A 17,693-nucleotide genomic window follows, 5' to 3' on the forward strand; every position below is an offset into this window, starting at 1 on the left:
AGTGATTCGGTTTGTTGACATTGACTTCAAAACAAGAAGAGTATAAGTCAAAGAGTCATTTATTGACTTTATACAGATAAAGGAAATAGATGTTGCCAATATTGAGAAAACAGTAAGCACAAAATTAGAAGCGGAGTGATTGTTGTTCACAATGTTATGATAATGCTGCTGTCATGTCAGGTCATCTGTCAGGCGTTCAACAAAGAATTCTGAAAAAAAATCCCAAAGCAGTGTTTATAAACTGTGACAACCATAGTTTGAACTTGGCACGTCTTCATGCTGCAAGTCAGGAAACAACAATCATTACCTTTTTTGGTATAATTGAAGCCATTTATAATTTTTTTGCTCATTCAACAACTTGATGGGACAAACTGCAGCAGGAGCTTAAGATCTCTGTCAAGCGAGAATCAGAAACACGGTGGAGTGCAAGAGAAAAGGCAGTAAAAGTTGTACATGAAAAACTGGATGAATTGCTAGGTGAGAATGGCAACATGGCTGAAACAAAATGTGGTGCTCATAATATTCTGCAATGCATGCTTACATTTGATTTTCTTGTACTTTTGCATTTTTTGGAGAAATTATTTATCATCTATCAGTCGAGTGCAGAAACGTCTTCAGGACCCAAAAATGAATTTTAGAGAAGCAGCTGCTGATCTTGATTTTTTGAAAGAGAAATTGATAGAATCATGGGAAAAGTCCTGTCAAGAAGTACTTAAAGTGGGCAAGAATCAATGTGAAACATGGGGATTGACCATTGAAAGAAGAAAAATACATCGTAAACGAATGCCAGGTGAAAATGCAGCTGATGCTGGATTGACTACTGAACAGGAAATTTATTGCATCATGAAGGATGTTATTGATCATTTTATTTTAATTTTAAAGTAACTTAGTGGATGGGACAGCCTGGATGGATCAACAGGACCCTTTTCATCTTTAAATTTTATGTATGTATATAAATTTTAATTTCAAAAGGAAATATTTAAATAGATTCTCAATCTTCCTTTGTCTATATAACGTGACATTTCTTCAATCCAACTTGCCATTTTCTATTTTTTCATCATACCTCTATGGTGTCCTGACCTTAACTTAAATTACTTATTATAGCATGGATATTACTAAGGCAAAGTCTAATTTTTATAGCCTTCAGTCTTCTTGGTTTATAGAGATATAAATCAGAAAGTCAAGCCCTTATGCCACTCTCTCTCCTATCACATCCTTTTTTTTTGGAGATTATTAATAATTCTCTCTGATGTTTGCTATTATATCATTTATGACCAATATAAGGACAAAATTTTAATTTACCAAATGACATAAAATGCTACCTTGTTCTCACTAGAGATTTTTAATTATCTTGCGTACAGATTCATAGTTACTTCTACTGAATTTAGATTGAACAACTATGGGAATTCTTTTAAGGAACTTTTACCTTAGTTAAAAAAGCCAGTTAAATCATAATAGATATAGGATATTATTTGCTTTCTTTTTGTTATTATTTTGTGTTCTTAAGTGCATATTTGAAATAAATAAATAATTAGTTGATGTACTATTACCGTGGTTACAAAAAAAGTAGGTGCAAGTTTTATCAGTAGGACAGCAGCAAACAACACTAGGCCAAACTTAAGCAGTAATTTTGTTTTTATGTATATTGTTTTACTTATTGTTATAAAAGTAACTAAAATACAAAAATTAGAAACTTATAATATACCTATAAATTTATAAATAAAAAAATTCTCCGCAATGTATGCTCATGCTCATAAGTAGCTTGTGCTTTATGACATTCAATATCACAGCTTGAGCTATGCCTTAGTTGTGTGATTAACAACTTGTATTATGGGATTATTAGTTTAACATGGTTCAAAGAGCAATAAAACAATAGAATTAAATAAAAAGTAAACTGTTACAAGCCTTAAGCTGTTTAGAATAAATAATAGTAATCTTGTTACAGCCTGCAGTTATCCTTTTGAAAAAAAGATAATTTAGATTTTTTTTTATAGTGGTTACAAGGTCAGTTAAATTGACTGAGTCCTTACAGTGTTAGGATAAAAAAACAGCAGATAAAATATAAGGCTTTACTGAAAAATACTTTTAGTATTCATTTAGGAGGGTTTAAAGGTTATGCAGATGAAATTTGAAACTGTAAGATAAAAGTATTTTTAATCTTAACATGAAAATCACCTTGCACTCAGACAAGTCAGAGTCTGAGTCACAATCTGACTCCATACATGCACAGACAAACATCTTTAGTAAAAATACTTAATTAAAAAATCTGATTCTCAGCATACAAAAAGAGTTGTAATATTTACTAAAAGCCTGCCACATTTCATTAAGATACACTTTAAATACTACATTAAGTTATAGTTTGTATATTTTTATGATTACATGAAGGATGCAAGGTTGGGCAGTGACCCAGCCCATATATATATATATATTTTGTTTCTGGAACTTCATATTTTGTGTTTGCTGATGTACAGGTTATGCAGTTGGAAGGAGTATACAGTGTACAAGAACCACACTTTTGGACATTGTGTAGTGATGTTTTTATTGGAACCTTGAAACTGGAAGTAGCCACCAATGCAGATGCAAAATATATTCTTAGTCATACTCACAATATATTTACTCAGGTAAAAAGGAAATATTGTCAATCAGTTTGTTATATTTTTCATGTGAATATTTAAAATGATCTTAATGTAACATAAACCTGTGTAATGTAGAGTATGATGCGTTAACCTCTTGTTACATACTAATAACTTCTATTAGACTTAAATGGAGTATTCTCATACATACAAATACAAAGTTTCTTATGGTTTACTCCTGCTTCTTGAACAGTTTATAAGATTATATCGGACATTGTGCTTAATTGATTTACTTTAAACATTTATGCTTTTATAAACATTTTACACCAAGTAAAATGTCTGTAAGGTTTTATTTGGATTAATTATTGTTCCTACAGTGCAGATTTCAAGTTTAAAGAAATTATACCTTGTCATCTGGGTTTGATACTGATATTTCATTTGTGGAACTTTAATGTTATTGATACAAAACGTGAGCTCAGAATGAATATGATTTTTACTGGTACTCAGTGCTTTTATGTAAAAATACATGACTAAGTTACTGCCTTAATTTGACTGTGTTAATTGTAATAAGTGGTTGTTTTTAATTATTTCTAATTACACTGTTATCAAGCTAGGTCATACCAAAATATAGTATTCTAGATCAGGAGTTCCCATATTTCTCATCACAAGGCCCTCAGAACATATCACATTCTGACTGAGCCCTCGTCCCTACCAAATGAATCTTTAATAACTGAGTACCTTAATCCTTTCATGCTGGATACCTCTTTATACACCTTTACTATCAATGTATGTGAATGAAATGTAAAAAAGTATTTTTTAATTAGAATTTAGAAAAAACAATACAGGTTAACAAATATAAAAAACATTCCCGAACACTTTATAAGCAAACTTTAATATCCAAAATATCAGCTGGTTTCAAATTTTTAGATACTACCATAACAGTTAAGCAAATTATATTGTAACTTTCTGTTATATTTTCTGCATCAAACTTCTTAAAAAGGAAATGTAAAAAAAAATTTTTGTTTCATTCTGAAAACAGGTAGAATTTTTTTAGGCAAATATTTTTAATATCAGACAGTATTATGTATAGAAGTAATATTATATATGTATCCACAAAATACATCATCTTAATTTTACAATTTCTGTACTTCATAAAATATGTAGCTTGAAAGTGGAACAAGGCTAACCAAAGTATGATAATTTAAATAAGTTGTAGCTGCACTAAAATTGAACAGATAGTTATAAATTAAAAAAAAAGACTGCATTATGACAGTGTATCAAGATTATGTTTAAAGAGCAGAAACAATTATGCCATTAGTTTATCTTACAATTTATTATTGTAATTTACTTGCTTAGACGTGTATTTTTGTGATTAACACAGGCCTCCCCTTTGGGCCACTGCAAAAATAATTTTCTTAAAGTTTTTTTTTCTAAGAATATAGATCAGATTGTGGTTTGACAAACCAAAGTATCAAGTTATGTATATATACTTAATTTTTATTTGAGTAATACTGAATGTAAATTTGTATATCAATCTGTTAAGTTTTTGTAAAGAAATTCATTATTTTACATGATGACAGAGGTGTTCTCATGCAATTCTTGATAATGAAGTCTGAATTTTATTCCCCCCACATCAAAAATGCTGTAAGATCATTGTATTTCCATATGTATGAGATAAATGTGGTAATATCATAACTACAATATCAAAAATTTTGTTTGTGTTTTTGGTTAAAAACAAGTTTAATTACTTTCAAATTTAGAATTTTTCTAAAGGTTTATTGGTCTATTTTGAACCAAAATAAATGTTTTTATAGTTAGGTGTAGTAATGGCAATCATTTTTTTTGTAGGTGGGAGTGCGTCAGCTTTATGTACAGATAGACTATGCCGCTATATGAGGACCAGTTTTCTACTTGTAAGATTAATTTCTTCTTAAATCTAGTGCTTCCAGGCTACTTCTTACAAGCAAAAAAAAACATTCCATTGTTAAATCCTTATTTTTTATAATCTTTCATCATTATTTTCTTATGTGTGTGGCATAAAGAATCTATGTCTGGAGATGTAGTTTCTGTTATGAAAGAAGTTCCATATTATACAGTTAAGATTGGTAAAATTGGAAAGTGTTAATAAGAAACTCAGTTGGTTTTGTATTCTTTAAAAACTGTTAAATTTAGTTAAAAGAATGATAGTACTTGTCCACTTTGAAATAGCAAATTTAAAATCATAGTTACATTACCGAGACCTATTTAATATTCATTTAATCTTTAAAAAAGAAGAAATACTTCACACTACTACAGCAATATGATAGTTTTTAGCATAGAATTTTCCTTTAAAGCAGATACCTATACAAGTATGTACTACTTAGTAATGTCAATTTTTTTGACTGTGAGATTGGTCCCTGCTGAACTTTTAAATTTACTTGTCGAAAGGCTGGCACCAGCTAGTTCTTTTTGAAATAATAAACTGGTGTTCAGATAAAAATAATTTTTGTGTGATAACTGTTATTACTACAAATAATAGCAAAATATAATTTAAAAAAAGTTACAAAAGATAATTTGAATATGAAAATATTAAATAATTTTATAACTTTTAATTTGATAAAAAAAAAGGTACATTCTTGTGGACAATCTACATCTTGTGCAATTGAATACTTTGACCTCATAGAGGTGGCCAGTAATCTAATGTAAGCTAAGTCTACTTTGCAACCACAAGTGAGATATAGCTTCTGTCTACAGTTAGGAGTAAATATGTGTTAAAAATGTACAAGAATAATTTTGGGTCTAGGAAAAGACCAAAAATTGGGAAGAAACAAAGAGGAAAGGAAATAAACTGTATATTGACTAATGAGTTTTTTCACAGAAGCCATGTCACTATAGCACTATTGTCAACTGGTCAGTTAAGGTGAAAGGATAAAAGCCTTGACCGAGGGTAGAGGAAAAATATGATTTTCTTTTATTTGGAATAATATTTACCCATCTAAACAAAGCAGGCAGTTTTATAAAATGCTTATTATATGGTATATACTTTTCCTCTTAGTTGAGGAATTGACTTCAAATGAAATAAACCTTTGTTTCTGAACAATTCTAGTGTGAATGTAAACATTTATTGTAAATTCTTTATTATCATGTTTTAAACTACAAGTCTAGTTTGTATCATAAAGAAAATGTAAATGTATGTCAATTTGTAAATTTTATATGTTGACATGTAAATTAAATTGGGAATATTTTTGGGAGGATAGATGTTTATATATATATACACACCATCCATTGTCTCTATTGATTTCAGGTTTTTCGCCAATAAGAATTGCTTGAATGATTTTTTTTGTCTTTCTTAAAACAAGGTTTTACTCCCTGGTGGAGGGCCTGGAATACATTTTATTGATTCCTATTTGTTTAGGGTGTTGATGTGTTCATTGGTGCAAGTTATGTAGGAATCATTGTATTTCACTGATATACATTGCTCTGTGACTACAAGTTTTGCATTCTAATTCATAGATTATTTTTGGCTGAAGTCGAAGGTGGTACAAATTATTCAAGTATGTCAAAAATACTTCAGTTCGAAACAACAACAACTAAAAACCGAGAAATACTTTCCTTCCTGACTAGTGATTTAGTTTATTCAATATTTTAATATTGTAAGTTGTGCTGATAAGTGAAAAATGTATATATATATATATAAAAAAGTTAAAACAGTATATTTAAATTTTAAAACAAAGTACAGAAAAGACCATCTATGATAAGTATTTCGCTCTTGAGCTTAATCAGTTTATTTAAATGACGACTTTGTTCTGTACAAATTTAGATATATTTATGAGAGAAAATTCTAAGTAAACTGATTTACAAGTTCTTACGAAGGTGTTTTTCTTTATTACTATTAAGTTACTTTAACTTATTCAGTTCTATGTATTTTACCTTTAAGCCCTTTTATCTAATTTTCTTTTGTATACTTATTCCCTAAAATCATATAAAGATATATTTTTCCAAAAATAACTAATAATAGGTAAACCTTGTGTGAAATGTTTTTATTATAAAGTAATGATTCTGGCTGTTTGCTACACCACCACCTAAAATGCACACAATAAAAAGTGGCACAATTACTAATCCTATTAAAGAAAGAACAAAGATTGTATAAATACATAATACAAAGATTTCATTGTTGTCATGCAAACCAACTATTTACCAATCCTTCATTTCTTTGTTTACAAAGTGTGGACTGCAAGTTCTTCTAATCAAATTATACCTCTATATAGTATAAGCTATTAATTTTGTATTCAAAATATCATGAAGCTGGAATGGCAGTAAGAGTGCAACCTCTATCACAGTGTTTAAGTTTTGCAATAACCAACCTAAAATATACACCAAGATCATCTTTCTGTTTAAGTTTTTTCAAAATTTCCATCATAATGTTGACCTTTGATCACCATTCACTAAATGTTAATTGATTTTTGGATGTGGGGATGCTTAATTTTTGTACCAAGTTTGCTCAAAATCAAACTTTTTTGAGTAATCTTGTTGACACACAGGAGTGAAAGCATCACCCTTGGTCAGGTGGGGGTAATTTATTCAGCCATCTATTAACATTTTGTTTATTTATTACTAAGATTTTATTAAACCTGGGATTGATGGATAGAGTGCTCAACTCAAGTTCTAATCCCATCATGGAACATGCTCACCCTTTCAAATGTGGGGCATTATAATTTCACAATCAATTCCACGAGTTAGCTAGATGCTTTTCCTCTAGTCTGTCACTTCCAAATTAGGGACAGCTAGCGTAAATAACCTTTGAGTAGCTTAGTGTGAAACTTCAAAGATAAACAACTACTAAGTTTTCTTCCTATTTGGTTCTTGTGTTAAACTCTCAAAAAATCACAATTTCATGGATCAATACTATCATTATAGTCACTGTATTAAAACAGAAATGAAAGGTTTCTTTGGCTATATACAAATGCTATTTTGTTTTGAAACTTTTAATAAAAGTAGAATTACAGAAATATACAATTCTAACAATTTTATCATGAATATCCATAGACACTGGTCCATTTCAGTATGACAGCTTCAAAACAGTTAATTTTGTTGACAACAGTGAAGTTATTCAATTTTTCAGAATCTATTATTCGTGTGATATTTAGTTTCTTGGAAAGATAGATCTTTCGTACAAAACATTTCCATTTGATTCATAAAAGGTTACTGTCATTTTATCTACAGATGCTTCCACATACGTAAATCCTCCTAAACTAAACAAGTTTGCCCAGAAAAACTTAAGAGATCCAGATGGAATGCTAGACATGTGAGTTTTTTCATTATTAATGTAATTGGCACATCCTACAATGAAGTATTCTACAGTCCAGGTGGCATCAGAAGGTTGAATATGCTGCAATATCAGAAGAGTACCAAAATATAAATGGCTAACAACAAATATTACAGCTCATATTTTAAAAATTTAACTACTACAATAACCAATAATTAATTTTGATCAGTTGATAGTTAAACTAAACTATTTAACTGCCTTCAACTGGGGCTACTTTGAACATTTTTACATAAATAAACAAACCTGAACATATTTTTAGGTGTATAACCTTTATTAAGGTATTCAGATATGGGGACCAGTTGGACTTTCTAGACCTTGAAAGAGACTACAGCTCTGATGCACTTATGTATTTTTTTAAAGCTAAAGAATGCATGTTTAAAGTAACTGCTGTATGGGGCTACTTTGAACAATCTTTTCCCTTCCACAATATCCTGTCTTTGGGGTTATACTGAACACTTAGAATTTAATTAAAACCTACTTCAATGTAGAAAAAACGTTGTGCATAGCACTACTGTTCCAGTGTACTAGTAAGTTAATGTACCATAGCAGTATACTGAGTTGCCTTAACAAACTCAGTAGGTTTTGATCACTTAAGCTATTTTATTAAAACATTACAGGATCAATATACAACAATATATTATGGTAAGCAAAAAATATAAGTCATGTGAGGCACTCATCTTCTACTTGACTAGTAAGTTTTTAATGTATTGGCTAGTACACTTTGGAAAATGGTGATGTTCTGATTCTGCAAACATTACAACTTCTTTATCATGTCTCTTTTGCATCATTCAATTCTTTCCCTAATTGATTCAGTGCAAAGGATCCATCATAAGGAAGCCCACATGAAACTCATGTCACGTGCATTGGAATCTCAATCAAATTAGGTCAATTTTCCAATATGTCTTTGACTAGTGCTGTTTCTTACCTCAAACTGTCCTCATTTATCATAATGCGAGATGCATTAACATGTCTAGGAATGCAAAATTCTTAGACATAGTAAAGAAGTTCATGCTTTTTATTAAACTAGTAATGGACGAGGATACAGGTTTACAATAAGTTATTTAACATTCAAGCCACAATTTAAAGGCTTATATTTCTTTACTGATGACCTATGTTAAGGTAAAAGTTTACAACAGTATCAAAACCGTGACACGACTACACTAGGATCCCTTATATCAATATATAATATTCATTTGCTCAATAAATGCAAAATAAAAATCCCTGAATATTCAAAAACAAATTATTCTAATATTTCTGTGCTATAAATAATGGTCTAAACATTTTTGTTGAAATTGTTCAAAGAAATTCTGCTGTTCAAAATAGCCCTGGCTGATGGTACTTTTACATTAAAAAAAAAACAACTTGTGTAGGTTTTGGTCTAAACCCAAAAGAACTTCTTTAAATATGTGTACTGGTGCTAAAATGAATAATCATTAAACCCATACTTATTTTAACTTCAGCTTACAAATTAAACTAAAACAGATTGAAAGATTGGATTTCTAAACACATTTGTGCAGATAACATATTCAATTAAAAAAAAAGATTAAAAATGCAATACAAATAACATGGCATTCAAGGGGGTATAATATTTCAACAAATACAACTGCCTTTGAAAAGGTTGTTCTTTTTACCTTGTTTGCAATATATTGAAATTACATTGTTGATAGCAGTATTACAAAAATAGTCATAAAAATAATGACGTATATACATTAAACTAATTTTACAAACAAAAATAATAAGTCATTAACAAATCACCTTAGATTCATAAAAAAGGATACTTTTCTCAAAATGTTTAGTTATGTATTAATTAAAGAGCCAGTAAACAAATTGCTCACCCATATTATGATGAATAGCATTGAACCAAAAGAATATTGTGACTAAAATACAGTTTTTTTTACTATACACATTTTATGAATTGTATTTTTTACTGTTGTAACTACAATTGAAATCAAATTGAGGATATCACTAAACAGAGGTATGACTTTTGGATTCAGATTCATCACATCAGTAGTATTAAGGTTATAGTGAGGATGGATAAATTACAATCCTTACCTGCAGATTGTGGTCGTGGCCACTAATGTAAGCACTGACTTTGTATTTCTTTAACATGGGTAGAAGTTTTTTCAGCAAACAGTCAGTGCTTCCATGCTCTGCTACAGAATACACAGGATAATGTCCACAAACTAACAAGTAAGTAGCCCTTTAAAATATATATATATATATATATAAATTAATTCAAGAGAGTCAAATCAAAACTAAAATATTGTAAAGATATCTAAATACAAATATTCTGTTACGTAGCCCATGTTCACGCTATACCAACAACAGTTCCCAACCTGTGAGGCATACCTTCCTGACAATAAATCAGTCTCGCAAAGTGACTTAAATGGCCACAAATATTGTAAAGATATCTAAATACAAATATTCTGTTACATAGCCCATGTTCACGCTATACCAACAATAGTTCCCAACCTGTGAGGCATACCTTCCTAACAATAAATCAGTCTCGCAAAGTGACTAAAATTTGAAGTTGACAGATAATGGGAATGAGAAAATAAATATATTACTGACATATATTTTCTCATGTTTACATTGTTAGAAAGAAAGAGGTTAAGTAATATAAAAGAGGAAAAGATAGTTGAGAATAACTTTATGAACAACTGTATACATTCTTCAGGGATTATTTTAATAATTAACCCTCTATTGTGGCCATTGTTAGAACCTAAGTAAATAACATCATTCAGATTTAGGAGGCACAGGATAGAAAATGTTGTGAACTACAGCACTAAATCATATTAACTTCTTATTTTATAAACTAGTGAGAAATAAAATTTAAAGCATTTCCTGAGACTAAAATGTCAAAAGCAAAATGGTTGTTTCTATGTTGTAACTCCTAATTTTGAATCTTCATTTTAAGTCTACCAACTCTATAATATATGAAAAATAAACTTATTTCTCTTTCAACAAAATATAATTACAAATAAGGCCTAAGTTTCTAGCTAAATTGTAGCAGCAATGGAAAAAGGTGCTACGGCTTAAATATCTTACACAAAAGCTTTGATATTGAACTAATCAGTAACATTACAAAGGGAAGATCCTGGAAGACTGATAAATGAGGTAAAAAAATTTTTATCCATTTATTTACTGAAAGGTCATTATCAAATGTTCTACTTACACTAATTTCTTGGCAAAAATGAATTGGAACAACACAAAAAATAAGAATATCTGGATACATGATATAAAACTTATAACAAAAACAAAGCAAATACATTAGGAGAAAACATGTGCATACCTTACATAGTACATTCATTTATACTATTACAGATAAGATTCACTATTAACCAAGTAATGACCTTTACAACAACACCAGGAAAGTTAACGTGAAATAAGTCACAAATTAAGTGCTTTGAGTAAACTATTTGGATTATTTTTCAGAAAGTTGTTAACAATGTTATATTACAATGGATCTAAGCAAACAGTAGTTATGGTGAAATCTAAACACAACAAATACTTTGTCCTTAGCCTTAAATATTTCTAAAATTTGTGCTACTAAGAGCCCCTGTGGTGTTATACATATAAAAAAAAATAATATAAAACAAGTTATTTAAGCTGGTGCTGCCATAAAATGGTAAGAAATTCAATTTTGAAATGTCTCATTTGTAAATACTGCTAACAACGAGTATTCCTAACTGATAACCTGAGACCAGAGTTGTCATAGAAGCTTTTCATAGTTTGCTTGTTACTTATAACTAAGATTAATTATTATAGAATATTTATAGCAATTCTTCTGGTAGGAGTTATTATGTAAAGTAATAGAAGCTTTTTGTAGTTTGCTTGTTACTTATAACTAAGACTAATTATTATAGAATATTTATAGCAATTCTTCTGGTAGGAGTTATTATGTAAAGTAATAGAAGCTTTTCGTAGTTTGCTTGTTACTTATAACTAAGACTAATTATTATAGAATATTTATAGCAATTCTTCTGGTAGGAATTATTATGTAAAGTAATAGAAGCTTTTCGTAGTTTGCCTGTTACTTATAATTATTATAAAATATTTATAGAAATTCTTCTGGTAGGAGTTATTATGTAAATATAAATAATCTAGTACCACAATAATATGTTGTGCAAAATACATACTTTGAAGATTTTAGTTTTTTCTTTATCCATTGCAGTTGCTTATCAGCTTGAGTGTGATCAATGGTGTAAGGCAAAGGTTGTCCTGGAACTTTTGCGTCAGGGTCTGTTTTTCCACATAATAGCACAGTGTCAATAATTAACACTTCAACAGTAGCATTTGAAGATGGAACCTGGAATTTTCTGGTGTAATATAAAGATGGGAATTTCCTAGAAACAGCAGAAACATCATTTGCTCAATAATAATAATAATACAATGAATTTCTCTTTTAAGGTCAAAAACAGTAGCTATTTTTATAATTAGATGGATTTTCTTTTACATAAACCAAGCTTATAATATTTCTAATATTATTCAATTAATTTATTTAGAATTAAAGACATCTGAATTCTTCTATATATAGTTTTTTTTTAGTTTATGTGATTCAATTATCTAATTTATATATACACTTTGAGAGCTTGATAAGATAAAATAATTAACTATTTTGTAACTGGGGGGCTTATATATACTTGGCACTTAATTTCTCTTATTGTTGAAATTAGCAACTAAAATGTACAACTTTTAAACACCTTATAATATTTAGAACAAGAATATTTGGTACAAAATCTTTGTACTGGAAATGATCTATTACTTTGCTTAGAGAATTAAGATTAGTGTTTTCATCCCAAGATTTTAATTTACCACCAATGAAGCAGGTATAATCAATTAACTGATGAGCCCATTAACCAGTCAATAAGCCATTCCTGGGAAACTATACGTGTTTGTTTGTTGTAAAACACAAAGCTACACATTGGGCTATCTGTGCTGTGCCTGCCACAGGAATCAAAACCCAGTTTTTAGCTTTATAAGTCTTGAGACTTACCACTGTACCACTTGGAAACACCATTGCATTATTATAACATTATATTAATTTTTCTATTTTCAGCTATTTTTTTAAAGTAATTTTTGAAATACTCTTTCTTTCGTATAATAAAAATTTTTGAATGTCACCATTTGTGCATTTAGCAAAAAAATATATACTTTTACCTAAAACCATTATCATGGCAAAAGCACTTGGCACTAATTTATTTTAAAGATAATCTGTTCATTTCCTACTTAGTGGATAAATCACTAATGTCAACAAGAGATGACCATTTGACACTGTTTTGTTTGTTTTTAAAATATGCAGTAATCCCCCATTGTTCTTGTGTAAATCAAATTTGATAACTAAACAATGTAAACTTTTATTCTCAACAATAAAGGTAATAATGTTTTAATTTAAAACATTAATTGCAATGAGAAATAATTAAGTAGTCAGTGTTTAGGTAAAATACTTATACCAGACTATGCCAAAACCTTCTCGAAATGATGTGCACTTGTTACTGTGTAGAACTTTTAATAGTTTCTCTGTTACCCATTAAATCCATTTCTAAACTGTACATGCTTATTTTATTTTATGCTATCTGGTGTCTTTTCACTCAAAAACATTTCTACATCTTTCAAACAGATATAATTCAATACACACACACACTTTCACATTTCACAAATAAAAAGAACATGTATAGAAACTATAAAAAAAAAATTCAAATCCATACATTTACTCTGTTATTATAGTTGAAGACCCTCAAATCAAGCCCCCTTCCCCAAATCATCAGACTATGATGACCTAAAGCTGAACAAACTTTAAGTAAAAAAAAAAAACCCTTATAACACAAAAATTGGGTATCAATTCCTGCACTGGACAAGGCATAGGTAGGCAATCATGCTAATTTCATTGCAATTAATATCACTTGTTTGAATAATCAGAAACACTAATTTCAATGAATTGATTATTTTCACAAAGTTAATTGACTTAATTATAATTCTGATTTATGGATTAGATTATATGACACTAATCAATGTAATCACTTCTAACAGGTTTGACTTTATTGATGAAATCAACACCAGCTCTAATTTCTAAGTACACATAATCCTAGCTTTGTACTCACCATCTTTTGGACTTTTTTGAATACTCCAGTTGGCCTGACACATTACCATAGTGATCATGATTTCCTGCAGATATTAACCAAGGAATATGTAAAGGCTTTGCACTAAACACGTCCTCAAATGTATTCTGTAATTAATAATAAAAAAAACATACTGAACACACACACATATACACACATTCTGCAAAAAGTGATCTAACATGTCTACGTTACCAATTTGTTAAACTAAAGTGTTTGGTTGCATGTCAAGGAGGAAATTTTTTGAACTTTTTCATTTGCACCAAACACTAAATTCATGATTTAACAGAAAAACAATAAGAAATTTTGAAGTGTAAAAACATAATTTGCTTGTTTTTAAAAATTAATAGTACCTTTAAAGAAAGCACTTCTAAAACTAAAGCACTCTCTATGCATGAAAAAATAAATATTTTTAATAGAATTATTTTGTGCACAAAAGTTTTGGAAAAAAACATAAGCATAATCACCTTGAATCTTGCATCTGAACTATCCTTGACACCTTTAGTATAGAAATTATCTCCTAAGGAAATTACAAAATTGGCTTGGAACTTTTCTGCTAGTTTTCCCATTTGGTAAGCAACTGCTTCTTCAACAAAGGTTTTGTAGGGAAAAAAGGGAAGTCCTCCCCAATCTCCAACTGCAAAAAATCTTAATGACTGTTTTTGTCCCTTACCAGAAGCAAAATGTTCTGTAAAAGAATAAGACTTTTTTTTAAATGCTGCTGTAATTTAATTTTTTTTATTTCATCACATTCAGATTCAAACCTAAGGTTTCTTTCATGGCAGACAAGTGCTTTACCAACCAAACTAAAGGGTTAATCCACAAGCAACTGCTACTAATACATTTTTAACATCTCAAACTACCATAATACTTTGTTAAAATTTCTCAAAATATAATTTTTAGGATAAGTATTTTAAGATGTATATAAATTTGTAAGTAAATAATTACATGTGCAGTATCTGCATACAAAAGCACATCTCTTACTGCTCTAATACCTGAATACTGGGAAAAGCAACCAGTAGTTGAAAATCTTGAAGTTATCCTACCGTAACTTGGTAATATTAAACTATAATAAACTCTTTAAAAAAATGGAAAACAAGTTTTCACCAAATTGACATATGCAATCCACATTATTTTATTGGAGCTTGCTTTCAACTTGCTCATGATGACCCTTGAAGGGGGGTTAAGAGCTAGCTCCAATAAAAGAATTTAAATTGCATATAAAAATGTGCTAATTTTTGCTAATTTTTATTCCAATAGCTGAAAAATTAAATGCACTATTAGAAAATGTCCTATTTGAAAACTTTAACATTTGTCTGCTAAGTTTTAAATTATATGTGTAAGCTCTTTAATGACTGAAGAGAAAAAAAATAAATAGACAAACCTTGTCACTTGACATCACTAGTTAGACAAGTTATGCTGTATATACTTTTACAAAAAAAGCCAATGGCTACTAATATGACATGTACCAATTTCCTAAAGTATTAACAAGATACTTAATTTTCAAAAAATTCTTCCTCAGATTAAAGCTATAAAAGTTTGACAGCTTGATATGGTTTCACTACTTTATACAACTAAGTTTTAAATTTTGAAAATCACTAGTTTGTGTTATTTGTTAAAATCATACAGTACATGAAAAAATTTTATTTATAGAGTATTTAACATAACTTGGAAAATTGAGTAACATAGCATAACCTATGGATAACTAGAGAACATTTGGTCCAAAATGACTGTTCTTACACACCCACCTTTGGGAAAACTAAAAATTTAAACCTGCCCTTTACTTTTAAGGAAATGATTCAGTCCTAGCTCAAACTCCTGTAAAATGTTGGCCTCAAATACTGCTGATGGCAACTCATTCCATGAGGCCTGTAAAAATCAATATCACTCAAATTCTACTATCAAACAATAAGGATTTCTACATATCACACTATATGCAGTGTCATAGATAGCTCATATCAATCAGGTTACATGTGGATGTCCATATATATTACACTATAGTAATCTACATATTGCTTTGCTATTAAACACATCTACATATTACACATGTCTGCTATTTCACAGATTATGATATAGTACTAACTACATCCCATATACCTCAACTTAGGACAAACATTATAATCTTTTATGGTATCATTTATATTACAGTCACAACTAATATCACTCTAATTACTGTATTTTGGTAATGGTAACACACTAAGCATTATTCACATAGCTTAAATTCCAATGGTTGTTCATGCAGTGCATATACTAGGTTACCATACTGTCTAAATCTTATAGATCTAGATTTTCAAAGACTCAAATGTAAATACCATTATGTCTACCTACGATAATGAAATTTTAGTAAAATACTACTACTGAATTATACGTCTCTACTAACCTGATAGTGACAGCAAACTGAATAAACAGACAAAATATAAAACACGTACATTTTTGTACGTCTGCATGTTCAGCACTCCGCGCTACCCGTAAATTTTTAAAATCTACTATATATCCTCAAAGAATGGTCTAAATTAACTACGGGATTAACCAAGAATATTTGCCGTGACATCGATTTATACCTTTCGTCATATTCCTGTGCAAGGCAGGAAGCTAATTTGCAGTTAGCCTGTTCGTATTCGTACCATAATGTGACGGCCGTGCTATTAGACCTCTATAGTCTTTTTTTTTAAAAGTACAGAAATTATTTCATCACCATCGTACTCAGAAATTCTTTTTGAAAGCTCGTACTACGAAGTAACATCTAGATATCGATTTTAGAAAACTTACCAAAAGAAAATTCATAATCTCAGGTTTTAAATATATTCTCTCATAATCCAATATACGCTTTCTACATAGCGTCTTTTATAATTATTTTCGAAATTAAATTTCCTATTAATTATTTGCACAAAATTCTGGTTCACTTTTGGTCTTAAAAGTGTTTAATAAACTGGCAATCATCACAAAAGCTGCGTCCAGTCTCTCACTCTCTTCATATAAAGTAGTATGCAGGCATACTAGATATTTTCTGCTCCACTGTGTTTAGCTCTTAAGTTCACATAATATTTTTCGTACATCAAGTTTATGCAACTTTAACATGGAACGTTGCTGAAAGAAGTGACTAAGCTCTTTTAACCCTAGTTACCTATCACTCTAGGTCATCCCCATTTAGTATCTCGTGCACATTCTCGTGGAAAAAATACTGTAAAGTAGCTAATGTTACGTCTGTGGTCGTTTGTTAATTTTCCGTAGAAATTATTTCCGAATTTTTTCTCAATTCAACTTTGCAGTACACTTAATTTCCACAGTCACTTTAACTAAAACACACGCTATAATTCACAACGATTCACGCACTTTACTTACTACTTGATTCGATTATCTGTCGCTATATCTCTCTGTCTGCAGTTCAATTATTGCCGTCACATTATTTGCCGGCTTATATACTATAAAAGCGCGAGACTAGCAAACGCTAGGACGTTCGACAGGTTCCTCGATCTTTCTAGAACTCCAGTGCATGCTCCCAGCGTCGCACGACTTCCGCTATCGTAACACTGCCCCTTCCTTAGTATTGTTCGTCCCGAACAATAGCCAGTTACATTAAATCAATAGATAATTAACAATAACGTAATTAAATGTACATACTTTACAAACACAAAATTAAAATTCAACAAAGTCTCTTAATTTTACGGGACGTATCGTCTTCCGTATTGGTCTCCATCT

General features: G+C 29.9%; 2 protein-coding genes across 7 annotated transcripts in view; one reads left to right on the top strand and one right to left on the bottom strand.

Annotated features, from left to right (window-relative positions):
- The window catches only part of LOC106474007 (zinc transporter 7-like), a 30,638-nt gene extending 24,986 nt beyond the window's left edge, over positions 1–5,652 (top strand). For both annotated transcript variants that reach the window (XM_022402385.1, XM_013934692.2), the window contains exons 10-11: positions 2,472–2,621; positions 4,422–5,652. In XM_022402385.1, coding sequence (XP_022258093.1) covers positions 2,472–2,621; positions 4,422–4,469 — 198 coding nt within the window. In that variant the 3' untranslated portion in view covers positions 4,470–5,652. The remainder of the gene's footprint in view (positions 1–2,471; positions 2,622–4,421) is intronic.
- The window catches only part of LOC106474005 (tartrate-resistant acid phosphatase type 5-like), a 29,001-nt gene extending 12,316 nt beyond the window's left edge, over positions 1–16,685 (bottom strand). Inside the window, exons 1-7 of one of the 5 annotated variants that reach the window (XM_022402389.1) lie at positions 16,375–16,670; positions 15,743–15,863; positions 14,462–14,682; positions 13,980–14,104; positions 12,018–12,224; positions 9,931–10,078; positions 6,314–7,941 (exon numbers count right to left, since the gene is read on the bottom strand). In XM_022402389.1, coding sequence (XP_022258097.1) covers positions 7,696–7,941; positions 9,931–10,078; positions 12,018–12,224; positions 13,980–14,104; positions 14,462–14,563 — 828 coding nt within the window. In that variant the 5' untranslated portion in view covers positions 14,564–14,682; positions 15,743–15,863; positions 16,375–16,670 and the 3' untranslated portion in view covers positions 6,314–7,695. Of the gene's footprint in view, positions 1–6,313; positions 7,942–9,930; positions 10,079–12,017; positions 12,225–13,979; positions 14,105–14,461; positions 14,699–15,742; positions 15,864–16,374 lie in introns of those variants that run through there. The other 4 variants (XM_022402387.1, XM_013934691.2, XM_022402388.1 and 1 more) reach the window with 4 other exon arrangements.
- Positions 16,686–17,693: the final 1,008 nt, after the last annotated feature.

Source organism: Limulus polyphemus, unplaced genomic scaffold (assembly GCF_000517525.1).
Source record: "Limulus polyphemus unplaced genomic scaffold, Limulus_polyphemus-2.1.2 Scaffold6712, whole genome shotgun sequence".
Classification (NCBI taxonomy): domain Eukaryota; kingdom Metazoa; phylum Arthropoda; class Merostomata; order Xiphosura; family Limulidae; genus Limulus; species Limulus polyphemus.